Source organism: Ursus maritimus, unplaced genomic scaffold (assembly GCF_017311325.1).
Source record: "Ursus maritimus isolate PB19 unplaced genomic scaffold, ASM1731132v1 scaffold_8, whole genome shotgun sequence".
Classification (NCBI taxonomy): Eukaryota; Metazoa; Chordata; class Mammalia; order Carnivora; family Ursidae; genus Ursus; species Ursus maritimus.
Genome location: NW_024426996.1, coordinates 80945530 through 80967684, shown reverse-complemented (window position 1 = coordinate 80967684; position 22155 = coordinate 80945530). Strand labels below are relative to the sequence as shown.

At 44.9% G+C, this 22155-nt stretch overlaps 1 protein-coding gene across 6 annotated transcripts in view; it reads right to left on the bottom strand.

Annotated features, from left to right (window-relative positions):
- The window catches only part of HAUS3 (HAUS augmin like complex subunit 3), a 108101-nt gene that overhangs the window by 67100 nt on the left and 18846 nt on the right, over positions 1 to 22155 (bottom strand). For all 6 annotated transcript variants that reach the window (XR_005833437.1, XR_005833438.1, XM_040625092.1 and 3 more), the window contains 4 exons: positions 13299 to 13378; positions 10892 to 11386; positions 8084 to 8277; positions 2448 to 2560 (listed from right to left, as the gene is read on the bottom strand). Coding sequence is in view for 4 of the 6 variants with exons in the window: in XM_040625092.1 (XP_040481026.1) it covers positions 2448 to 2560; positions 8084 to 8277; positions 10892 to 11386; positions 13299 to 13378 (882 nt within the window). In the remaining 2 variants the exon portion in view is untranslated. The remainder of the gene's footprint in view (positions 1 to 2447; positions 2561 to 8083; positions 8278 to 10891; positions 11387 to 13298; positions 13379 to 22155) is intronic.

The following is a 22155-nucleotide window of genomic DNA, read 5'->3' as shown; positions in this document are numbered from 1 at the left end:
AATATTTACAGATGAATCATATGATGCTTGGAATTTGCTACAAACTAACCCAGGAGGCAGGGGTTTGGAAATGTGAGGAGTTACAGAGGAAAGAAACCCGGACATAAGTTGGTAATTGTTGAAGTCGGTGATGGGTACCGTGTTGTTTTCCAACACCGCCTCTGGCGCCCGGAGTGCGGGTCTTCTGCCCACAGGTCTCCGGCTCTGCAGACGCCGGCCGGGCTCTGACAGTTGGCGCCGTTCTGACACTAGCTGCCGTGAGTGCAAACCCTGCAGGCTCAGCCTCACAAGACTACCCCGGCTTCAGATCCCTCCCGTACCTCCCACCCACCAGCTCGATTACAAATTGGGGTTCCCCCGGCCCCCTTCTCAGGTTCCATAAGTGGGTAGAATGGCTCACAGAACTCCGGAAAGCACCTTATACTAACTAATTACCCATTTATCATGAAGGACACAACTCAGGATCATCCAGACGCAAGAGACAGGCAGGGCAAGGTATGGGGCAGGGGGTGCAGAGCTCCCACCCACTCAGCCCCCAGACGTGCTCCCCAACCGGGAGCCCTCCAGATCCCCCCCCACCCCCTGTGCAGGGGTTTTATGGAGGTTCCACTGCCCACGTGTGACAGATGAGATCACTGGCCACTGAGATTGACCACCCTCCATCCCAGGCTGTGTCCCTGGAGGGGGTGTGGGGTGGGGGACTTAAAGTCCAACCCACTAAGCCTGGTGTGGTCATTCTGTCCACTGCCCCATCCCGAAGCTGGCTAGGGGCCCCCAGCTCCCAGTCCTCTCATTAGCATACACTCTTAGCTCCGGGGATTGTAGGGGTCTTAGGAACTATGTGGCAGGAAGTAGGGACAAAGACTAAATATGTATTTCTTATTGTATCACAGGTACTTCTGTACATGTTGGAAATTTTGTACAATCAGAAGAGTTTTTTTCTTTGGGGCACCTGGGTGGCTCAGTTGGTCAGGCTCAGGTCATCACCTCGGGGTCCTGGGATCGAGCTCTGCATCCAGGCTCCCTGCTCAGCAGTGAGTCTGCTTCTCTTTCTTCCTCTGTGATCTCTCTTGCTCTTACTCTCTCTCAAATAATTAAATACAAATCTTTAAAAAAATGATTTTTTTCCAACATCGTATATTTTCAAACATGCAGACAGTTTAAAAAGAACTGTCCAGTGAACGTTCATGTACCCACTACCTAGATTCTACAAGGAGATTTCTGCTATATTTGCTTTGCTACATGTCTATCTAAGAAAAGTTATTGAAAATTCTTATGTTCAATGAAAGATAAAAATGTGTTCTATATTGTTTTGATGTGAATTATTATATAATTTAATTCCAGTAGAGTTAATATAGTGTCATATTAGTTTCAGGTGTACAATATAGTGATTCGGCACTTCCATACAACACCCAGTTTTCACCGAGACAAGGGCCCTCCTTCATCCGCATCACCTGTTTCCCCCATCTCCCCACCTCCCCTCTGGTGACCATCAGTGTGTTTTCTACAGTTAATAATCTGTTTCTTGGTTTGTCTCTTTTTTCCTTTTGCTCGTTTGTTTTGTTTCTTCAATTCCACATATGAGTAAATCATATGGTATTTGTCTTTCTCTGACTGACTTATTTCACTTAGCGGAATACCCTCTAGCTCCATTCACATCATTGCAAATGGCAAGATTTCATTATTTGTATGGCTGAGTAATATCCCAGTGTGTGTGTGTGGGATACACACACACACACACACACCATGTCTTCTCGATGGACACTTGGGCTGCTTCCGTATCTTGGCTGTTGTAAATAATGATACCGTAAGCTTAGGGGTACATGTATTCCTTTGAATTAGAATTTTGTATTCTTTGCCTAAATACCCACTAGTGCAATTGCTGGGTCGTAGGGTAGCTTTATTTTTAAGCTCGTGAGGAACCTCCATACTGTCTTCCACAGTGGCCACACCAGTTTGCACTCCCACCAACAGTGCGTGAGGGTTCTTTTTCTCCGCATCCTCAGCAACACCTGTTGTTTCTTGCGTTGTTGATCTTAGCCATTCTGACAGGCGTGAGGTAGTACCTCACTGTGGTTTCGATTTGCATTTCCCTGATGACGCGGGATGCTGAGCATCTTTTCATGTGTCTGGACTTTAGTTTACTTCGTAGGGAGTTTATAAGCTATTTGTGGTAACAACACATCCCATCTGACCATGCTGCGTAAGTCACTTCTATCTTATTTTAAATTACAAAAAGTAATATATACTTGCAAAAAATCAGACGATCTAAAACACGGAGGGAAAGCGCCCCCTCACCCTCGGGGCACAAGGCCACACAGCTGGTGCTTTGGAGCCACACTACCAGGTCCCCAGGGTTGTGCTGCCCCTGTCTCCCCACCTCTCATTCTCAGGAGGAATCACTGCTGGAGAGCTCAACTTCAGATATTATGAAAACTAAAACTTACCATGCTTCCAGCTGCCATCATGACCAAAAAACTGCAGCACTGTTCGCACAAAGTCCTTAGCATTAAAACAAATAACAGGACACTTACATTTCAGCGTTTGAAACAGCACTTTCCTGGAAGATGAAAAGAAATTCACTGACTTAGACATTAATTTAGAACTTCTGACCTAGGAAAAAATATTTTTACTCCTCTATTGACAGATAGCACTTGCTAGTACTACCTTGCAGACATTCTTCTTCTAGGAGCCTTATGCAGATTAACTTGAATCCTGTGGGAAGGCGTTCCTTCTCTGCACTCACAGAGGACGAAGCTGGGACAGGCCCCACAGCTGTTCAGAGCCCATCCCTGGGAAAAATCGCATCACCGCAGACTAAGCCCCGTGCTCCTGAGCGGAGAGCACACACTCCTTACAGGCACCCTAGCACGACCCTCCAGCCTGCTCTCCCAGCATGCACTCCGAACACTGCCCTCCACCCACACTGAATTGTCTTTCCTCCACCAGCACATGGTACCACGTCCTCTCACACTCTGGGGCCGCACCACATGCTGCATTCTTTTTTTTTTTTAATTAATGAATTTATTTGACAGAGAGAGACAGCCAGCGAGAGAGGGAACACAAGCAGGGGGAGTGGGAGAGGAAGAAGCAGGCTCCCAGCGGGAGAGCCTGATGTGGGGCTCGATCCCAGAACGCTGGGATCACGCCCTGAGCCAAAGGCAGACGCTTAACGACTGCGCCACCCAGGTGCCCCGACATGCTGCATTCTTGCCTACAATTCTCCTCCCACGATTTCTGCAAACTGCCCCCTTCCCCAGGCAGGGAGTTGCCCCTCCTCTGTTCCTTCTCTACTCCTGTCCATGTACCAGTGGCAGCCGGGATCACATCTGTACCGTAATGTACCTTGAAAGTAGGCTTGCTGCATTGCACCGCAAGCTCCTTGGATACAGGGTTTGTGAGAGTCATCATTTACTGAACACTTACCATGACAACACCATGCTAAACACTTCAAAGGACTGTTACACTGAAATCTCACCACAACCCTGTTAGGCAAGCACTAGGTCTACTTCACAGATAAGAAAACTGAGTCTCAGAGTGGTTAAGCAATTTTCCCAGCAAGACCCTATCTTGCTGCTGCCAGGGGCGCACTATAACCCTTCCTTTATGGTAACTATGTATTCACACGTTAATGCGGGACAGCAGGAGCGCACTCAGCTCTGTACACTGAGTCAACAGAGAGTTCGAGGCTGCTCAGCTTGCTCCACAGGCATTTGTGTTGTGTGGTTTCACGTGGCTTTCCGTGGAAGAGGGGGCCCAGCTAGTAGGGAGGACAGAGGGCCAGCAGCACCGTGTCAGGTCTTGGCTGTGTGGACTTGGGAGGGTGCAGGGAGGAGAGAGGGGAGAAGGGCTGGGAGCTATAGGGGAGTAGGGCTGTGCTTCCACTCTGACGCCCTTGTTTGCTGCAGATGCCAAGTCCCTGCTAAGGTCACCTATGAACTGCAGGATCTCGCACTAGTAAGAGACGCAGGCTAGTGGGTTTCTGTCTTAGGGTAAGACAAACAACAAGAGCATCTTGTAAGACAAAGTGGCTGAAACACAGTGGGTTTGTACGTCAGTTATAGAAGTTGACTGTGTCACGTTTGCAAACAAAAAGGCAGCCAAAATATAAAAAAGCTAAACTTGAGTCTAAAAGAGGAGGCTTGAGTGGAAATTTCGAGACTGACTTAGGGCTATTTCTCTGAGTCTCAGTTTTGACATCTCTAAATTGTAACTAATAAGACCCAACACGTACAGTTAATGGGAAAGATGAAGAGTGTGTGCATAAGAAGATCTTGCCCAGGTGTTCAATAAATGCTATTGGATATGTTTTGTGCAAAACAGTTATTTATGTGTTTTAATTTAAATGTGATTTATGTGAATTCATTTTAAATCTCAAATATACTATCATAGAATTGGGATTATTACTTCTAATTTTATGGTATGTGAGGCCATGTCTTCATATAACTGTCCTAAAACTTAAAAATTAAACCTTAATACTCATTTATTCAAAAATAATACTGAATAAATATTTGTGAAGCACATGCTCTGTCACATAGTTCTTGGCTTGTGGAGACAGAGGAATGAACAAGACATAAAAACCCCTGGCTAGGAGCGCTTAGGGACAGACACAGGGCGACAGGGGCGGTATTTTGCATACACGCAGCAGCAGTGGGGATGTGCGCAGAGGGGGGTGGGCACCACTGTGCACAGTGGGCAGGGAAGGCCCCTGACCATGATGTAACACTTCAGGGAAGACTTGAAGGGTAAGGTGAACAAAAGGCCTTGTTGAAGAAGGAAAGTTCACTACAGAAAATTTGACCCAATACGTGTGGAAGAAATGATAGACACAGAAAAATCACCATCTTCCAGACATACTTAAAAAGTGATTTCGATGACCCTCACTGATGGACGAAGCTACTGCGGGGATGTTTGGTGGAGACGTTCGCCACGGTGGGAGTATGCTGACACCACCCAGCCCATGGCTCCATTGGAGCGTCACGGATGTGAGGACAACACAAGTGCTTCCCAGAAGGTAGCCAGATCGAGTGCAGGGCACCCAGCTAAATGTAAAGTCCAGAAAAACAGTGAATAATTTTTATCTGAAAAAAATATATGTGTTTTTTAGAGATGTATGCCTATAGCGTAAGAACGTCTCTTCCAATACTTGGGACATAGTTACACTAAAAAAATTGTTTATCTGGAATTCAAACTTAGCATCCTGCATTTTTATTTGCTAAATCTGACCATCCAACTGTATCGCAGATGGGGTATGAAGCAGACAGCCCCACCCAGGGAAGTGCAACCGTGAAAAAAGCTGGAGCTGAATAATGGAGCTTGTAGAACGAAGCTCTAGTTTACAGAAAGTGTGGAGGATAGGGGAACAAGGGAAAGGACCCCACAATCACAAAACAGATAAGTCCAGGACATGGGACCTCCTGCAAGATGGGGTCAAAGGTCGGAGGATGCTCTTATTAGAAGAGGTAGAAGAGACAAGAAATGGCATGCTTGACCTTGCTGGTCCTGATCCCAACAGATCAAGTGCAGAAGGACATTTAAAAAAATCAGGTAGCTTTAAATGTAGACTGAGCACTAAATTTGCTAAGTTTGAGAATGGCACTGTGGCCAGGTGAAGAAAAGCCCAGGTGTTTTAGAGCTGCATCCCGAGCCCTGTGAGCTAAAACAACATGCCTGGGATTTTCCCTAATCCCAGCTCCGTACCTCTCTCCTCAAAAAGGGGCAGGTGAAGGAAGCATGGAAAAACCTTTGGTAACTGTTTGGTCTGAGTGTGTGTGTGTGTATATAGGGCTCATTACACCACTCTCTCCACTTTCATGTTTTCAAAATTTGTTTTGTCTTTTGTGGGGGTTTTTTGGTTTAGAGGAATGGGGTCACACATCCCGCAGATACCTGGGACCACACTGCAGGGGAGGAAGAGTGGTATAAGGAAGAGCCTCGGATAGAGCAGGAAGGCTGAGGTGCAGGGAGAGCAGAGGAAGAGGAGCTCCCAGGCCTGGTGAAGGGCCACGCGCCGACCTCAGGCATCGTCAGGAGCTGCTGGAGGGCTCTGAGCAGGGAATGTCGTGACCTGACTTAGTGCGCAGACCCTCTCTGGGAGCCGTGCGGAAAACAGGCTGAAGGGCAGGCAGAGGCAGGAGGCCCTCAGGAAGCCCTGCTCAGTTCAGTCAGGAGGTGAAGGCCTGCACCAAATGGCAGCGGCAGAGGGGAAGACAGTTCAGCTTCTAGCTGTATTTTGAAGGAAGAGCCAATGGGATTTACTAAGAGCTTGGATGAAAAGAAGAGAAGTTGAAGATAATGCCAAGACTGATGGCCTGAGCTCATGGAGAGCAAATGCTGACATTAACCTTGACAACAAAGGCTGTCAGAGGCAGGTTTCGGGAAGATGGGAGCTCAGTTTTGCACATGTTAAGGCTGAAATGACTATCAGATGTCCAAGAAAAGAGCATTGAGTAGGATATATAAACAAAGGTTATTTTCCAATAATTAAAAAAAAAATGAATATAGTGCCTAAAAGAAGATAGATTCGGCCTGCTCAAGTTCATTATGGCTCATTCCCTTACAGAAACAGGTGTTTCCAGATCAGCAGTGGCAGAGTGAGCAATGATCCCAAGTGTTCCAGAATTCAGAAAAGGCTGTCTAAATATTAGGGCTCTGTTCTCACAGAGATCTTCCATGGAATAGAGCTGCCTAGTTGTTCTTTCAGAAGAAAATTATGTAAAAATAAGGCCATGGATTTCTTGTAGCAGGCTGCTCTATTTGTCAAATGTTGTCCCACTCTCACCCGAAATTCCTGCAGTGTAAGTACCTGACGTGAAGCTCATGATGGTAAGGGCATCATTTCAAAAGACATCCTTATTGCCAGCTGTATGACAAGCCACTAGCAAAACACCCAGACAAGGAACAAGGTCCCCTTCCAGATAGGCTGGGGGCAACTGGACACCTGACCTGTGAGTGATCCTGCTTTTCCCTTCCTGCACCCTCACTCTCACTTTGATGACTTCTATTAGCCAATAAAGAGTGAAACCTTGAAACCTCCCACCCCCCATCCTCAGACCTAACAAAGGCAGAGCCTCAGGCCTGCGCCCTCTCTTTCTCTAGCTACGACTTTGCTGTGTGGCCCCCAGTATGCTGTGTACCCTCCAGGGCCTGTGAGTAATGACTCTTGTTCCTCAAAGTTCCCTGATGGTTTTTGCTGAATTGTGTCCTATGATCCTAAGAACTCTAAGAGTTGGTCCAGCCACACAATGTTGGCACTGGCATTCCTTGCTGAGACCACACAGACGCAGCAACTGCCTACAACTCCCCCGTGGCCCAGTGAGACTGTAGGAGGCCGACTGCGCCAGGCCCAGGTCCCACCTTCTCACCCTGAATCCCCATGAATGCCTCTTCAGGACAGCAGCTTCTAGGAGCTCCTGCCTGGCAGCTAAGGGGCTGGGACTCAGATGGCTGGTCGGGCAGGCAGTGGATGTTCCCACCCAAGGCAGAACTGGAGTCAGGCTGACAACACGTGCAAAGAGCTGTGATGAGGGCAGAGGCTGGAACCCACAGCAGGACTTTTCAGGATCGTTGACAAGGCAGCTCAAACATCCCTGCTCATTCTAAAATCGTCCAAATCTAAAGGGGCAGGGCCAAGTGAGGTATGTCTTAACTATTTCCACAGAATTAAGCTTTGAAATTAGCATGAAATTAGGTGGTACTGAGGACAATTTATTTTTTGAATGCAGTGATAATTTTCTAACGCTGTGAGTGAGTGAGATGAGGAAAATCATCTGGGACTGCGGCCATGACAGTATATCTTCAGGCCTTGGAACAAAGCTTTTCTCACTAACTTCTCACTGAGATGTTGACTCAAATCCTGGAGGAACTCCCATGGAAGGACGGAGCCTTCATTCCAGAAGCTTTTTGGGGGAAAGCAGGCTAGTATGAGCATAGCTTTCTGCTTTAGATCCATTTTATTTTCCTGAGCCTGTACAAAACTTCTAAAAGTTTAAATAATCAAAGTTGGAGCTTGGGAGACTTTAAATTGGACTCAACGAGGCAGACATGTAAGTAGCATGTAAGGTAGTGGGAGGAGATTACTGACCTGGCAAATTGATTATATGCCTCTTGCTCTTGGCCCCCAGTAGAGGAGTGCTCTGTTTTGAGGTAGATATACTGATCACGGAGTATAGAGCCTTTCCCCAGGACACCATCAGAGGCTGAGACATCCAGAGGACCACTGCCGTCTACACGGCTCTGCAGTAACATTGCAATTCCTTTAACAGAGGGAACCAGAGCCTGTGAATACAAAAACAGTTTCCAAATTAAACGCAAACAATGTATTTATTCAAGAAAGGTATGTTTTGGGGCACCTGGGTGGCTCAGTTGTTAAGCATCTGCCTTTAGCTCAGGTCATGATCCCAGGGTCCTGGGATTGAGCCCTGCATCGAGCTCCCTGCTCAGCAGGAGGCCTGCTTCTCCCACTCCCACTCCCCCTGCTTGTGTTCCCTCTCTCGATGTCTCTGTCAAATAAATGAATAAAATCTTAAAAAAAAAAAGGTATGTTTTATCATTAAATAGAGAGAAAAGCCCTACAATTAAATTTATAAATAAATAGTTTTCTTAATGACAGTCAAGGCCAAAAGCCAAACCCCTGATCTTACTCTCCAAATCTGGTCTCCTCCTTATTCAACATCATAACAGAAGTCTTAGCCAGTGTGACACAACGGGAAAAAGAAATAAAAGGCATATAAATCAGAAATGAGGAACTATACTATCCCTGTTTACAAATGACACAAATGTCTGCATAGAAAACCCAAAGGAATTAACAAAACACTCCTGGAACCAATATGTGGGTTTAGGAAGGTTGCAAGATACAAGATTAAAACACAAAATCAACTGTATTTCTACACACTCTCAGTGAACATGTAAAAATGATCTTTTTCTAAAAAATATGTATTACCAGGGGCGCCTGGGTAGCTCAGTTGGTTAAGCATCGACTCTTGACTTCAGCTCAGGTAATGGTGTCAGGGTTGTGAGATCAACCCCTGTATCAGGTTCCAGGTGTGGAGCCTGCTTAGGATTCTCTTTCTCTCCCTCTGCCCCTCCCCCACACGCATGCACACACGTGTTCTTATCCGTATTCTATTTAAAAAAAATTTTTTTAAATGGAAATAAAAATAAAAAGATGCATTACCATTTATAATAACCATTCCAAACTATGAAATACTTAAATAGAAATCAACACAACACATACAGGATCTGTATGCTCCATTATGTGACAAATACTGGTAAAGAAGCCGAAGAAGACCTAACTAACAGACACACACGCAAGACGACCACAGAACTCCTAACAGGAACGTCACTTCTCCCGAGTTAATCTGTAGAACCTAGATCAATAAACCCCAAGGCAAGAAGCCTGAGGAACACCACACCAAGTCACATCATAATCAAATTGCTTCAAACCAATGATAAAGAGAAAACCTTAAAAGAAGGGGGCGGGGGCTGGGCAGGTGGGGTAGGGGCATTACCCAGACAGGGATAAAGAGAAGCAAGACAGCAGATCTCTGGTGGGAAACGAAGCAAGCTAGAAGCAACATCTTCCAACTGTTGAAAAAAAACCAAAAAACTATTGATTTATAACTCTTTAGCAAGCAAAAATACCTTTCAAAAATGACAGGTGAAGCAAGATTTGTATACTACAAAGAACACTACAAAACACTGCTAAAAGAAGCTGAAGGTTTAAGTTAATGTAGGGGCACCCCGTTTGTGGGCCCGAAACTCAATACTGTCAAGTTCATCTATAGACTCAACACAACCTCAGCTGTGTGCCTGAAGCAACTGAAAAGCCAACGCTAACGTTTACATGGAAATGCAAAGTAATCAGAATACCCAAAACAGTCTTCAAAAACACAAAGTTAGAAGACTCACACTTCCTGATTTCAAAACTGACTACAAGCTAAAGGAACCAAGACTGTGTGTACCAGCATCGGGACAGACAGAGATCAATGGAAAGAACTGAGTGTCCAAAAATTAACCTTTATATTTACAGTCAATTGGGTTTTGAGAAAAGTGCCAAGAAAATTCAATGGGGAAAGAAGAGTGTTTTCAACAGTGCTGGGGAAGCTGGGTATCAATACACAAGAGGCGGGTTTGTGCCCCTTATCTCACACCACACACGGACTCAAAGTGAGCCACAGATTTTAATGTAAGAGGGAAAACCATCAATTCTTAGAAGAAACCAGAAGTAAATCTTCAAGACCTGGGATAGGCAAAGCATTCTTAAATATAACAACAGAAGCGCAAGCAATAGAAAAAATTGATAAATTGGAATTCATCAGATTTAAAAAATTTTGTGCTTCAAAAGATACCAGTAAGAAATTGAAAAAAAAAAAAACAAGCCACAGATTTGGAGAACTACCAATCATAGACCTGATAAGGGACTTGTATCAGAATATAGAAAGAAGGCTTACAGATCCAAAATAAGACACAAATAACCCGATTTAAAAATGGGCAAAAAACCAGAACAGACATTTCACCACAGAAGATACACAAATGGCACTAAGCACACGAGAAGATGCTCAATGTAATCAGTTATTAGGGAAATGTGATTTAAAGCCACAGTGAAATACCCACTAGAACAGCTAAAACCAGACAGACAACAAGGATTGGCAAGGAGGGGAGGGCTCAGAACCCTCGCGTGTTGCTGCTGGAATGTAAAAAGGCATACCCACTCTGGAAAACATTTTGGCAGTTTCTTAAAAATCTAAAGAGAACTATGCATTACCAGTCAGCACTGGGGGAGAGGGGCTTCAGATCTATTTCTAGCTCTCCTATCAAAATCAGACACTAAGAAAATGGGGTTCTTTTATGGTGCTGAAGAAACAAACAAAACCCAACAGTGTTTACCAACCTGCTCGGCTCTCAGCTGGGTTGACCCATCCTCATACATCAGCGTTACCACCACGGCTACTGCCTGTTTCAGCATTGCAACTAACTGGCTTTTCTCCAAATCATCCAAATACCTAATGTCACAAAAATGGTTTTCACATGTTCTTGCACTCCCACCGTTTAGGTGGGCTTCAACCTCATCAGCATCTTCTTCCAATGCCACATGTTTATTTGTTTTCCCTGAAAAATTACATGTACTATGTTTTCTTCTAAGATTCACTTCTTTTTTTTCATTATTTTTATTTTCCTTTAGGAAATGCTTCCTTTTATAATCCATTTTCTGTAGGACTGAAGCCTCTTGGTTACACTGTGGAATGAAATGACCGGGAGGAGCCAATGAGCTGACGTGCTTCCGGTTTTGGTCAGCAGACAGCTGATCTGTGAGTCTGATACTGGAGGACTGAAGAGAGAGCTTGATGGACGCTCCTGACGTCTGGCTTACAGAAGAATTCAGGTTCTGTAGAAAAACACGATACGTTTCACTAGAATATGGATTTCTAAGACGGATCTACAAACCAAACTAATTTTTGGTAAACCTCATCTAAGATAAAGTGGGGACACGGCTTCACATTATCTATGATCAAACTTTCTGATGAAACTATATAGTAGCTTCCAAAGCAGTAATTTCCTCAACCCAGGTAGGAGTGCATATTTGAGTCATTGGCTGGATTAGGCAGCAGTTCCGAAAGTCTCCAGCCGCACCCTGTGCGTGTATGACAGATGCCGTGGCCGGCGGTATGTTACAGATGCACCTCCTGCTCAAGAGGAATCATCCAGCTTCCGGGTAAAGGCCATTTACAGAGAAAATGAAATCAGCACAACTATTTGATAATATGTTAATCTATTTACCAAAAATTTAAAAAAATACATAGCTCAGCAGCAATCCTCCTCCTGTCTTGATCTAGTACCATGCAACATTCATTCATAAATTCACAAACTGAGGGTAAAAAAATAATTTCTACCCATCTCATTACTGGGTTCATTTAGAATAAAACTTATTTTTAATGTTTATTTTTCAGATTTGTGATATATTTATGTTGCTTTGAACAAATGTATATTAATAGTACTTTAAAAATAATTTTGGAGGAAAGTTTCAGTATTTGGCAGATGGTCACAGAAAATTTAAGTTTATACTTATATTTTTATTACAGAGAAATATTATATGGTTTCAAGAAAAGACTTCCAAGTATAAAATTATATTATGTTAATAATTCCGCAGAAGAGATCTAAGAAAGAGTTCAAAGAACAAAAGGGAAACACAAAAATTTAGATTACTGAAGAATATCTTGCTCATGTCATTTTTAAAGGGATGCTTGTGGGTATTAAGTTACCAGAGTACAGTATTTAGATTTTAGTAGTTATATTTTAATGATGACGTAATCATTTTTAACATGTCAATACTGTCAATACATCACAAATTGTGTCCTGTGAAACATTTTAAACTTGTTATGAGTATTTTAAATGTCAACTTAAAAATATGTCATGAGGTATATGGCTTTTCAAAATTCTTCTGCGAGAAAGGAAGCTAAACGTTGATGAGCCGGCTCTCTACCTCAGTGATGGGAGGGGCACAGCTGGAGCGGCTCTGGGAGAAAATCTCGACTCATTCACAAAGGGTGCCGACCCTGTGTCCCCGACGTGGCTGGGCTGTCGGCCTCGCCTCTCCCCCAACTTCAGGGCAAACCATCATCCTGTTAACCCTGGGGCGGGTCCTGCAAACCCCACTTTACTACAGGGAGTTTCAGTTAGACTGAGTTCGGCTGGGCTTTGAACACACGTAGTTTTTGCTCCAGAGTCTGTTTTCTTGGCTGCTGTGTCTCCTGTACCAGGTCTTTGGTGAGATGACCTCTTCTTTCCCCTCCCCTCAGCCCCACACCACACAGCTCACCCCCTGAGAGCTGTGTCCCCTTCCTTCTGGAACTTCTCTGTATTCCCGTGGTCCCGGGAGCCCCAGCTTTTCCCCTAACCTAAACATTTCTGCCAAGTCCTCCCCCACTCTCTAAAGGTGGGGCTCCTAATCATCCTGTAGACGTCCACTCAGGCGTAATTTTCACACTTCAAAAAGACTCCCAGACTACTCTGCCCACCACCCAGAGAAAAACAAAACAAGACAGCACAAAAACTGGGTGGGTGGTCTTCCTACTGTTCTTGGGACTGACCCCTACCATGTATGGCACCCAGTGCATAGTCCTGTAGGGTCATGGCACTTCTCTGTCTTCCCCTCCCCCACCAAACAAGTTCAACTGTGAGCTCCTGGAGAACTCCGTTCTTTATTATCTGAAGCACGGTAGTCACAGTGCCTAACGTACAGTAGACACTTAATAAGTATATGCTGAACGAGTGAATTAAACATATTTGCAATGATTTACCCTTTTTTCCAGTGATTGATTCTTCCCATTCTGAAGAAGTACTGAATACTTAATACGGGAATTGTTTACCACTTCTGCAGCTTTTAAAAACACAAAAAAGGAAACATGAGGCATTAAAGAAACATTGAATCTAAGTCATATAATTAGCTAAACACTGAAAGTGGCCTCTATAAGCATGCCACTTACTCATTATTTACTTAGGTAAAACAGTGTAATAACATTCATACCCAAAATGTACACTACCATTGCAGTAAACATTTATGTAATATATCTTCAAATTAACTGGAGACAGATCCATGTAATCATGACATTTTTATTAGAAATTATTACTTGGTATTTCCATTGAATACTGGAGTCTGAAAACCCATTTTTCGGAAACCTTGAAAGTATTAAAGGTTTGAGGAAATTCCTATAATGCATAATATTGCAATGGAACAATTAGAGGTTCAGTAAAATATCATTAATACAAACCTCTCTTCTAAATTTTATTTTAATTTTAATAAGCCTGGGCTGAACAATAAGTGATGGAACCCACATTCAACCCCAGGCAACATGACTCAGGTGTTCGTGCTCATAACCACTGTGATTTATGTTCCCTCCACAGCAACAGTAACAACCAAGGAATGCAAACAGGGGAAATCTTTACAGTAGGAAGAACTTAGGATAAATTTAACAAAAAGGCACAAGGCACTCAATGATGAAAACTTAAAATCTCATAAAATGGCATAAAACTAGATCTATACAAATGGAAGGACACAGCATCCAGATACGCACAAAATGTTCAATTCTTCCAAAAATAAATTTAATGCGATTGCAATTAGAGACCCTACAGAGCTCTTTTAATTAAAAACATATTAAAATACACATGAAATACTAAATATCTGAAAACAGACATGAAAGGTAAGTGAAAAACAATAAAAGTTTCGCCTTCCTGGATTATCAGAACATACTATTCAGCCACTGCAATCAAATCCATGCTGTATCCAAATAGGAAGAGTCAAAAGATTTCTAGAACAGAATAGACAGTCCAGAAACTGACCCGAGGCTTTATGAGACTCTACTACAGAACAAAGATGGCATCTCAATTCAGTAGAAAACAACATTAAGAAATAGGAATAGCAGCATCGCTTCTGAAAGAACAGAACACACTGGGAAAACCATTTGGAACAAAAATGATAAAGGGCTAATATCGGTGTGATACAACAAGTCCTTAAACACTGGCAAAAAAAAAAAAAGAAAATTCAATTTTAAAAAATGATCTAAAAGATAGGAAGAAGCGGTACACCAATTAGCAAATCCAAAAAGCAAATAAACAGGGGCGCCTGGGTAGCGCAGTCGTTAAAGCGTCTGCCTTCGGCTCAGGGCGTGATCCCGGCGTTCCGGGATCGAGTCCCACATCGGGCTCCTCTGCTAGGAGCCTGCTTCTTCCTCTCCCACTCCCCCTGCTGTGTTCCCTCTCTCGCTGGCTGTCTCTCTGTCACATAAATAAATAAAATCTTTAAAAAAAAAAAAAAAAAAAAAGCAAATAAACATGATATAATACTCAAAACTCTCCAGTGGTCAGGGAAATGCAAACTAAATACAACCAGAGGTGGAAGAGGTATTTTCAGGCATTGCTGGTAAAAATGTGAATATCTAGAATCTTCTTGGAAAGCAAACTGTAAACACCTATTGAAATTAAAAATACATATTTGAGAGTTGGGAAGAGGACTTCCACAAAGGGAGCAAAGTTGGGCTTCCAGGTTGCTACTGATGTTCTCTTTCGAAAGATTTTATTTATTTATTCGACAGAGATAGAGACAGCCAGTGAGAGAGGGAACACAAGCAAGGGGAGTGGGAGAGGAAGAAGCAGGCTCATAGCGGAGGAGCCTGATGTGGGGCTCGATCCCATAATGCCAGGATCACGCCCTGAGCCGAAGGCAGACGCTTAACCGCTGTGCCACCCAGGCACCCCTGATGTTCTGTTTCTTGATCTGCGTGAAGGTTACAGGGGTGTTCAGTTTGTGAAAATAATGAGTTATAAACTCAGAATATATGTGTTTTGTGTGTAGAATGTGTGTGTGTGTAACCTCAATAAAAACAGATATAAATTTATAAATCATCTAACCAAACAACCTCACTATTGGCTGTTTCATAGAAACATATGCAACAGTAAATAGGTTGAAACTAAAACATCTATGGCAGTATTGCTTTATGGCAAAAGACTGAAAACAAAGCAGATACCAATCAAGAGAGAAGCTGATGAATAAATTATGTAACATCTACACCATGAAGCATGCAGCCACTGAAAAGAATGACTTAGAGCAGGGTGTCTGGGTGGCTGTCAGTTAAGTGTCTCCCTTCGGCTCAGGTCATGATCCCAGGGTCCTAGAATCGAGCCCCACATTGGACTCTCTGCTCAGCAGGGAGCCTGCTTCTCCCTCTCCCTACAGCTCTGCCTACTTGTGCTCCTTCTCTGTCAAATAAAATCTTAAAAAAAAAAAAAAAAGATGACTTAGAGCTGCCTTGAAGATGCAGAAATCTGTAAAAATATCTCATTTTTGCAAACAATGACCAAATCTCCCCATTTTTCTATATGAGTATGTTATACACATCCACTGGCACAGGCCTGGTCCCCAGGAGGCTGACTCTGAGATGGTTTGCATTTGGAAAGTTCATTGGGGAGTGCTGTCAGGATCAACATGTACAGGGGGAGCACCAGAGGAAGACCAGGCCAAGATGCAGTCACTACAAAGGCCTGCTTGGGACCCGGATGGCCTGTAGAGTTATCCCCCATTGGGTCAAGAGAACAGGACTTTATGTGCCAGCACCAAGCAGTCATTGGATCGGTTGTTGTCCCTGGGAAAGGAGTATGCAGCTGAGGCAGCCACCAGGAGAGGCTGTGTTGTGAGCAGAGAGACACTCCCAGTAGGTGGGGTTACGAATGGCTTAGTACTAGTGTGGGAGCCTGGGCATCCACAGGGCTCACTGCAGTCCTTTGCTGCTGGGCACTATACCACACTGCTCCCAGCCACTTGCTGCAGACACGCTTCTGAAAGCAGCTCCTTCAGAATTCTGGTGGGCCTCTTGCTGGGGGAAGCTTTTAAAAGGAGGGTTAATGGGATGACCTGCATCCCCTCATCACTGTAGCTGGTCTCAAAGCTACAAATGATATTCGTCTCCCTCCTCTAAAGCACATTCTAGATTCCCCTCATCCTGGCTTAGCACCTCTGCTGTTCTAGGTGGCTTACCCGATCGATGGAGTTACCCAAACCCCTCAACCCTGTGAGGTGTAAGCCCCTGGCCACCATGGTCACTGCACTGACGATGAGATTTGGAAAGAGGACAGAGGTGACTAGTCCTATCACCCGGGTACCAAGTGTATCTATGCTTCCCTGCACCATCATGTAACAGCAGCCCTGACTTCCAATGACCAGGACGCATCCCAAGCAGGATGCTGATTACATGCCTTGCCTGCCAGTCTCTTGGCACAGGCTATTGAAAGGATGGGGCAGCAGCTGCAGCTTCAAACTAAATGCTATTCTTCCTACGCCCCTGGGGGGCTTCCCCTCTGGCGGTCAAGCCTCAATCTGCAGAACCCAGAGGTGTTGGGGGAGAGACGGATTTACCAACTGGAGCACTGGGAGTGATGACAAGCAAGACCACTCCCACATCCCCCTTTTGGTTTGTAGACCCCTTACTTGTACATATTGAGGACACCTCACCCTGGAGGTGGCTCCTCCATGCTGGTGCAAGCTGTGCCTGCTACAGGCCATTCCTGTCAGGGTGGTGCTGCTGGCTGTGTGGCTGAGGAACCCTTGGGTCCCATAATCACGTGCCCGCTGCAGCTCCCTTGCTGTACAGGGGGTCCCCATGCCCGATGCAATGCTTGTGGGACTGTCAGTGGATCAAACACTCTGAGCCTTGGATCGCAGAGCTCACTGAGGCCCTGCAAATGGAAAAGGGAAAGCCATGCCTGGAATGTGTCAATTCCAACCAAGATAGGTCACTGCACCTTTAGGGGGACAAGGGGTTCAGGGTCGTCAACTTGCCACCAAGTGACTGTTTCCTCAAAGGATGAGTATTACTAGGGACTCGGTGTTTGGTCTGTTGTTTGAAGGTTGGACACTCAGTGGAGGCAGTAACTAGATCAGCCTGGTGAGTGGGAGCACATGTGGTTGGGTCCACGGATGGCCTCTACCCCAGCCCACGGTCACTCCAGTAAAGAGCCCCAGGTGCTTGTACTAGGACAGCAGGTGACAAGCTAGTGCATGTCAGCTGGCCAAGTCATTCCCACTGTTTATTCCTTCAACACTCTACCTCAGGGAGTTGCTGTGTGTCTGCCTTTACTGTGTTTAGTTCTTTACTCCTTGGTAGCTAAACCCATTACTAGTTAACATGCTTTCCTGTACCTTTCCCTGTTCAAATTACCCTATGGTTTGTTTCACCTCACTGGTGCATGTCTCATAGGCTTTCTCAACAGGCCCAGTACTTTTTGGCTAGGCTGTTCACCTAATGGCCAGGTGGGAAGGAGGCAGAAGTTCCTCCTTCTAGAAAAAGCATCCTGTATGGTCTTCAGCAATGGCGGGAGGATGGGACACGAGTCTTTAACAGAGGAGTAGCCATTTCTGCAGGTCCCAAAGGCATCCGGGATTCAGGATTTGAATGAGCCAATCAGGTAATCCCATGCCAGATCTGAGTCTGGTCCCCTTCCTGATCCAGGCCCTGACCTTGAGGTAGCACACGTGCTTACACTGAGAAACCAATTTTCTCTAGAGCTCTACAAGGCTCAGGACTAAGCACTGGTCTGTGGCTATGAGGGATTTCTTTTTAGGCTACCGGGGAAGCCCTCTGGTTACATTTAGCCTTTAACTGCTAATTAATCATCCTCAGCCCTTGTCTTTTTTCAAAGGATCTATTATTCCTTGCCACAGCCACCAATTCCGTTGTCTGCCACTGCCTTGTACTTTCAAATACGCAGTAAATCCCAGCAGCCTGGGCAGCAGCTTCAATTGCTATGCCACACCATCCAGTCCAAGTCAGAACTGCACTATCATTCCTATTCCGCCTCCCACCTGTGACAGACATCAGTGCGTCTGCCCAGGGACAACAACTCCAAAAAGCCCCGTGTGCTCTCTCGGACCACTCCCAGCACCAACTGTAGCAGCTCGGGTTCCTGGGAACCAGACTGAGCTTCGCCCACAGGACGCTTATGGGGGCAGTGAAGGACTGAGTGACGGGGAAGCTCCCATGTGGTACCATTGCAAGGAAGGCCTCAGCCAATCCCACTGGAAGCGGGGAGGGGTCTGAATGGCACAGCACAGTCACACATGCAAGCTAGAATTACAATCATGGAAAAAAATGGACAAAAACATAAAGGGGACACACTAAGTTTATTAGCTTGGGTTAGCAACAAGGGGAGAGGGCTCAACAAACAAGCAAAAGCCTGAACTAAGAAAACCACGTGCGGATGAACACTTTCACGATGTGCCTGTGTGCTAAGCATGTAAGAAAAGATTTTTTAAATGTGGGATTATGGAACTTATATTTTTGGTTTTGTTTAAAAAGAATTTCCTAAGTATTATCAAAAAAATGAAGACCTCCCAAAAATATTGAGGAAAATATTTCCAACATTTATAAAACTCCTTCACAGGGCGCCTGGGTGGCTCAGTTGGTTAAGCATCTGCCTTCAGCTCATGATCCCAGGACGGATCAAGCACTGCATTGGGCTCTCTGCTCAATGGGGGGGCCTGCTTCTCCCTCTCCCTCTGCTGCTCACCCTGCTCGTGCTGTCTCTGTCAAATAAATAAACGAAATCTTAAAAGCAGAAGTCCTTCACATATATGTATTGTGTGTAGAAAGCTCTTACAAGTCAGTGACAGGAATCCATAGGTGAGTCCATCCGTGGCAGCATTCAAAGAGAGAACACCTCACCCTGCCTCAAAGAGCTCAAAGCACACCAACAGAGCGTCATACAAACAACCACAAGTACCTCACAGTGCACACAACCGAGTGCAAAAGAATCCAATGCAGTTTACTCCTAATAAGGCACTCTTGTAGCAGAAGTATTTTGAGCAAGGGGCACCTGGGTGACTCAGTTGATTGGGCATCCAACTCTTGGTTGTGGCTCAGGTCATGTTCTCAGGGTCCTGAGATGGAGCCCCACATTGGGCTTCCACACTCAGCTGGGGGTGTGGGGGGTCCTGCTTCCCCTCTCCCCCTGCCCGTCCCCCGGGTCATGCTCTCTCTCTCAAATAGTCTTTAAAAAAAGTAGAGATCACCAGCAGGGTGGGTGGGGCAGAGGGAGAGGGAGAGGGAGAGGGAGAGGGAGAAGCAGACTCCCTGCTCAGCAGGGAGCCCCACACAGGGCTTGATCCCAGGACTCCAGGATCACAACCTGAGTCGAACGCAAACACCTGAGCCACCCAGGAGCCCCTAAAAAAAAAAAAAAAAAAGGTATTTTGGCAGGACCTTGTAAAATGCTTTCACCACTCAGTTCAGTGAAAGAAAGAAAAGCGTAACTAGAGGATGATATTGGAAAATGTCATGTGTTTATGTGTTTAGAACTTGCAGTCAAATCTGAATAGGGTATAAAGAGAGGGAAGGTGGTGGGGCAGAAGACTGAACAGAGCAGGCAGGGGTCCCTCAGAGTGCATGGGATGTTTCTGTAGGTGAATTCTGCAGAGAGCAAGAAGAGCTGAGCTGGTTCTAGCAAAGGCATGAGGGGAAGACAAAGGGGCAATAATGAAGGTGAACAGCAACTAGGAAGCCACTGCCAAAATCCGAATGCAGAGGAATGCAGACTTGTATGAGGGCAGTGGGGACTGAAATCCGACATCTGGCAGGGCCTCCCAAGTGACTGGATATAAGGACTTTATGTTTATTTAGTAGAAATAAAAATAATACAACATGTTTATCCATTATGCTCTTCGCTAGAATGAAGATAATCGAGACAAACCTGTCTGGTCATTTAGTTTTATGTTATCTGTCCTTGAAATCTTGAAGATTTCTACTGGATGGTGGGGTAAAGACACATTTCCACATTTATGAACTGGATTTTCACAAATATTTACCTTTGGGGTCTCAAATTGTATTACTTTGTTATATATATATATATATATATATTTTTTTTAAACTGGAAAGCCAAATTCACACCTAAGCTGTTAAAATGAAACATTTGTCCAATAATTTGGACAAATGTGTACTAGAAAACATTACTTGATTTCTATAGCTACTCAGACAAAACAGAGACCTCTTCTAATAACATGTGCTGACTCCTATACAGAGCCCCATACAGAGGCAGGTCAGCTGGCAACCCTGAAGCTGCCCTGCAAACTCCTTTCCCCCCAGTATTTACCAAAGGCTTTCAACAGCGTTACTGAACTATCAAATGACAAAGAAAATTTAGGTCAGATGAACCCACTTTTCATGTAGTTTAAAGGTGTATGGGTTAAGGTACAAAGCTAAGCTACAGTCACAAAAGACCCAACAACACAAAGTCTTGAAAAACAAAGTTTATTTCCCTTTCATGTTCTGAGGTGAGTGTTCTCAGGGGGCTGGACATGCTTCATGCAGCCTCTCCAGGACGGGGGTCCTTCCAACACGTCATACAATCCTCTGGGGCACTGTTTTCATTTGCAGAGTTCAAAAGGAGGGCTCCTACCAGAGGGAAGGAAAGAGGTCTGTCCTGGAAATGGCACACGCCACCTGAGCACACATCCCACTGACAGGAACCCAGGTCACACCCGACTGCAAGGAGACTGAGCCGTGTAGTCTGAAGGGAAGGACCAACTCTGGTGTGGCGTACAAGTAATCTCTGCCCCAAAAGGCCTCTGGAGCGACACAAAATGCCCGTGGTCAGGAAGTGGAAGAGACTGCCACAAGTCAGGATGATGCCTACCTTGAGCAGGGAGAGTTTTAACTGAGAAGGAAACTTCAAGGTTCTGGATGCAATGACATGGATGTCCTCTTTATCTTCATTCATTAAACTGCAGTTTAAGTTTTTGCACATTTTGTATTTTCACAGCAAGAAGACATACACAGTCCAACCCCTACTGGATATGCACCTTGACATCCCTCAGCCCAGCACATATGACACGAAGACCCCAAAGTGACACATAACACTGATGTTGTTTGGTTTTACTTGTTTGTAATAACAAATATTTGTAGTTATTCTCATTGATTTAGGAGTTCGATTTTTATATTTATTTAATATGAAACGGGCTTTAGAAATGAAATATGGAATTATAGTATTTTCCTTATAACAGTTAAGGGTCTGACACAGGAACAGCTCAGCACGTGACTCGAGTCCAGGAAGCAACTCAATCTTAGGTCCAGCATCAATAACCCGCCAGCAACACAAGTTAATCAAATCCATATGAAATAAGAACTAAAACTGGTGGGACTCCGTGGCAAACAGAGTCCAGGGTGGCCCCATGACCCCTGCCTCCTAGTACTCACAGCCTTGAGTGTGGGTGGGACTTACTGACTCACTCCTCACCCATAGAGAAAAGCAACAGTGACAGGATGTTCACAACCACGTTGCAGAAGACTGTGATGTCAGTCTTGCCAGAGAAAAAGCAAGCTGCTATCTCATAAAGCTGTGCCTTGGGAGAACCACGTGGAAAGAAACGGAGGGTGTGTTACAGCCAAGAGCTTGGGAGAACAGAGGCTCTTGTCTCAAGAGCCTACAAGGAACTGAATGTGCCAACAACCTTGTGAACTGGAAGCAAATGCCTCCCCATCGGGCTTCAGGTGAGACCCGAGCCCTGGCCGACACGTCCACATTGCAGCCCAGCAGAATTGTGCCCAGACTCCTGACCCACAGAAACTGCGGGATAACAAATGTACCTTGTTTTAAGTTGCTAAGTTTGCAGTA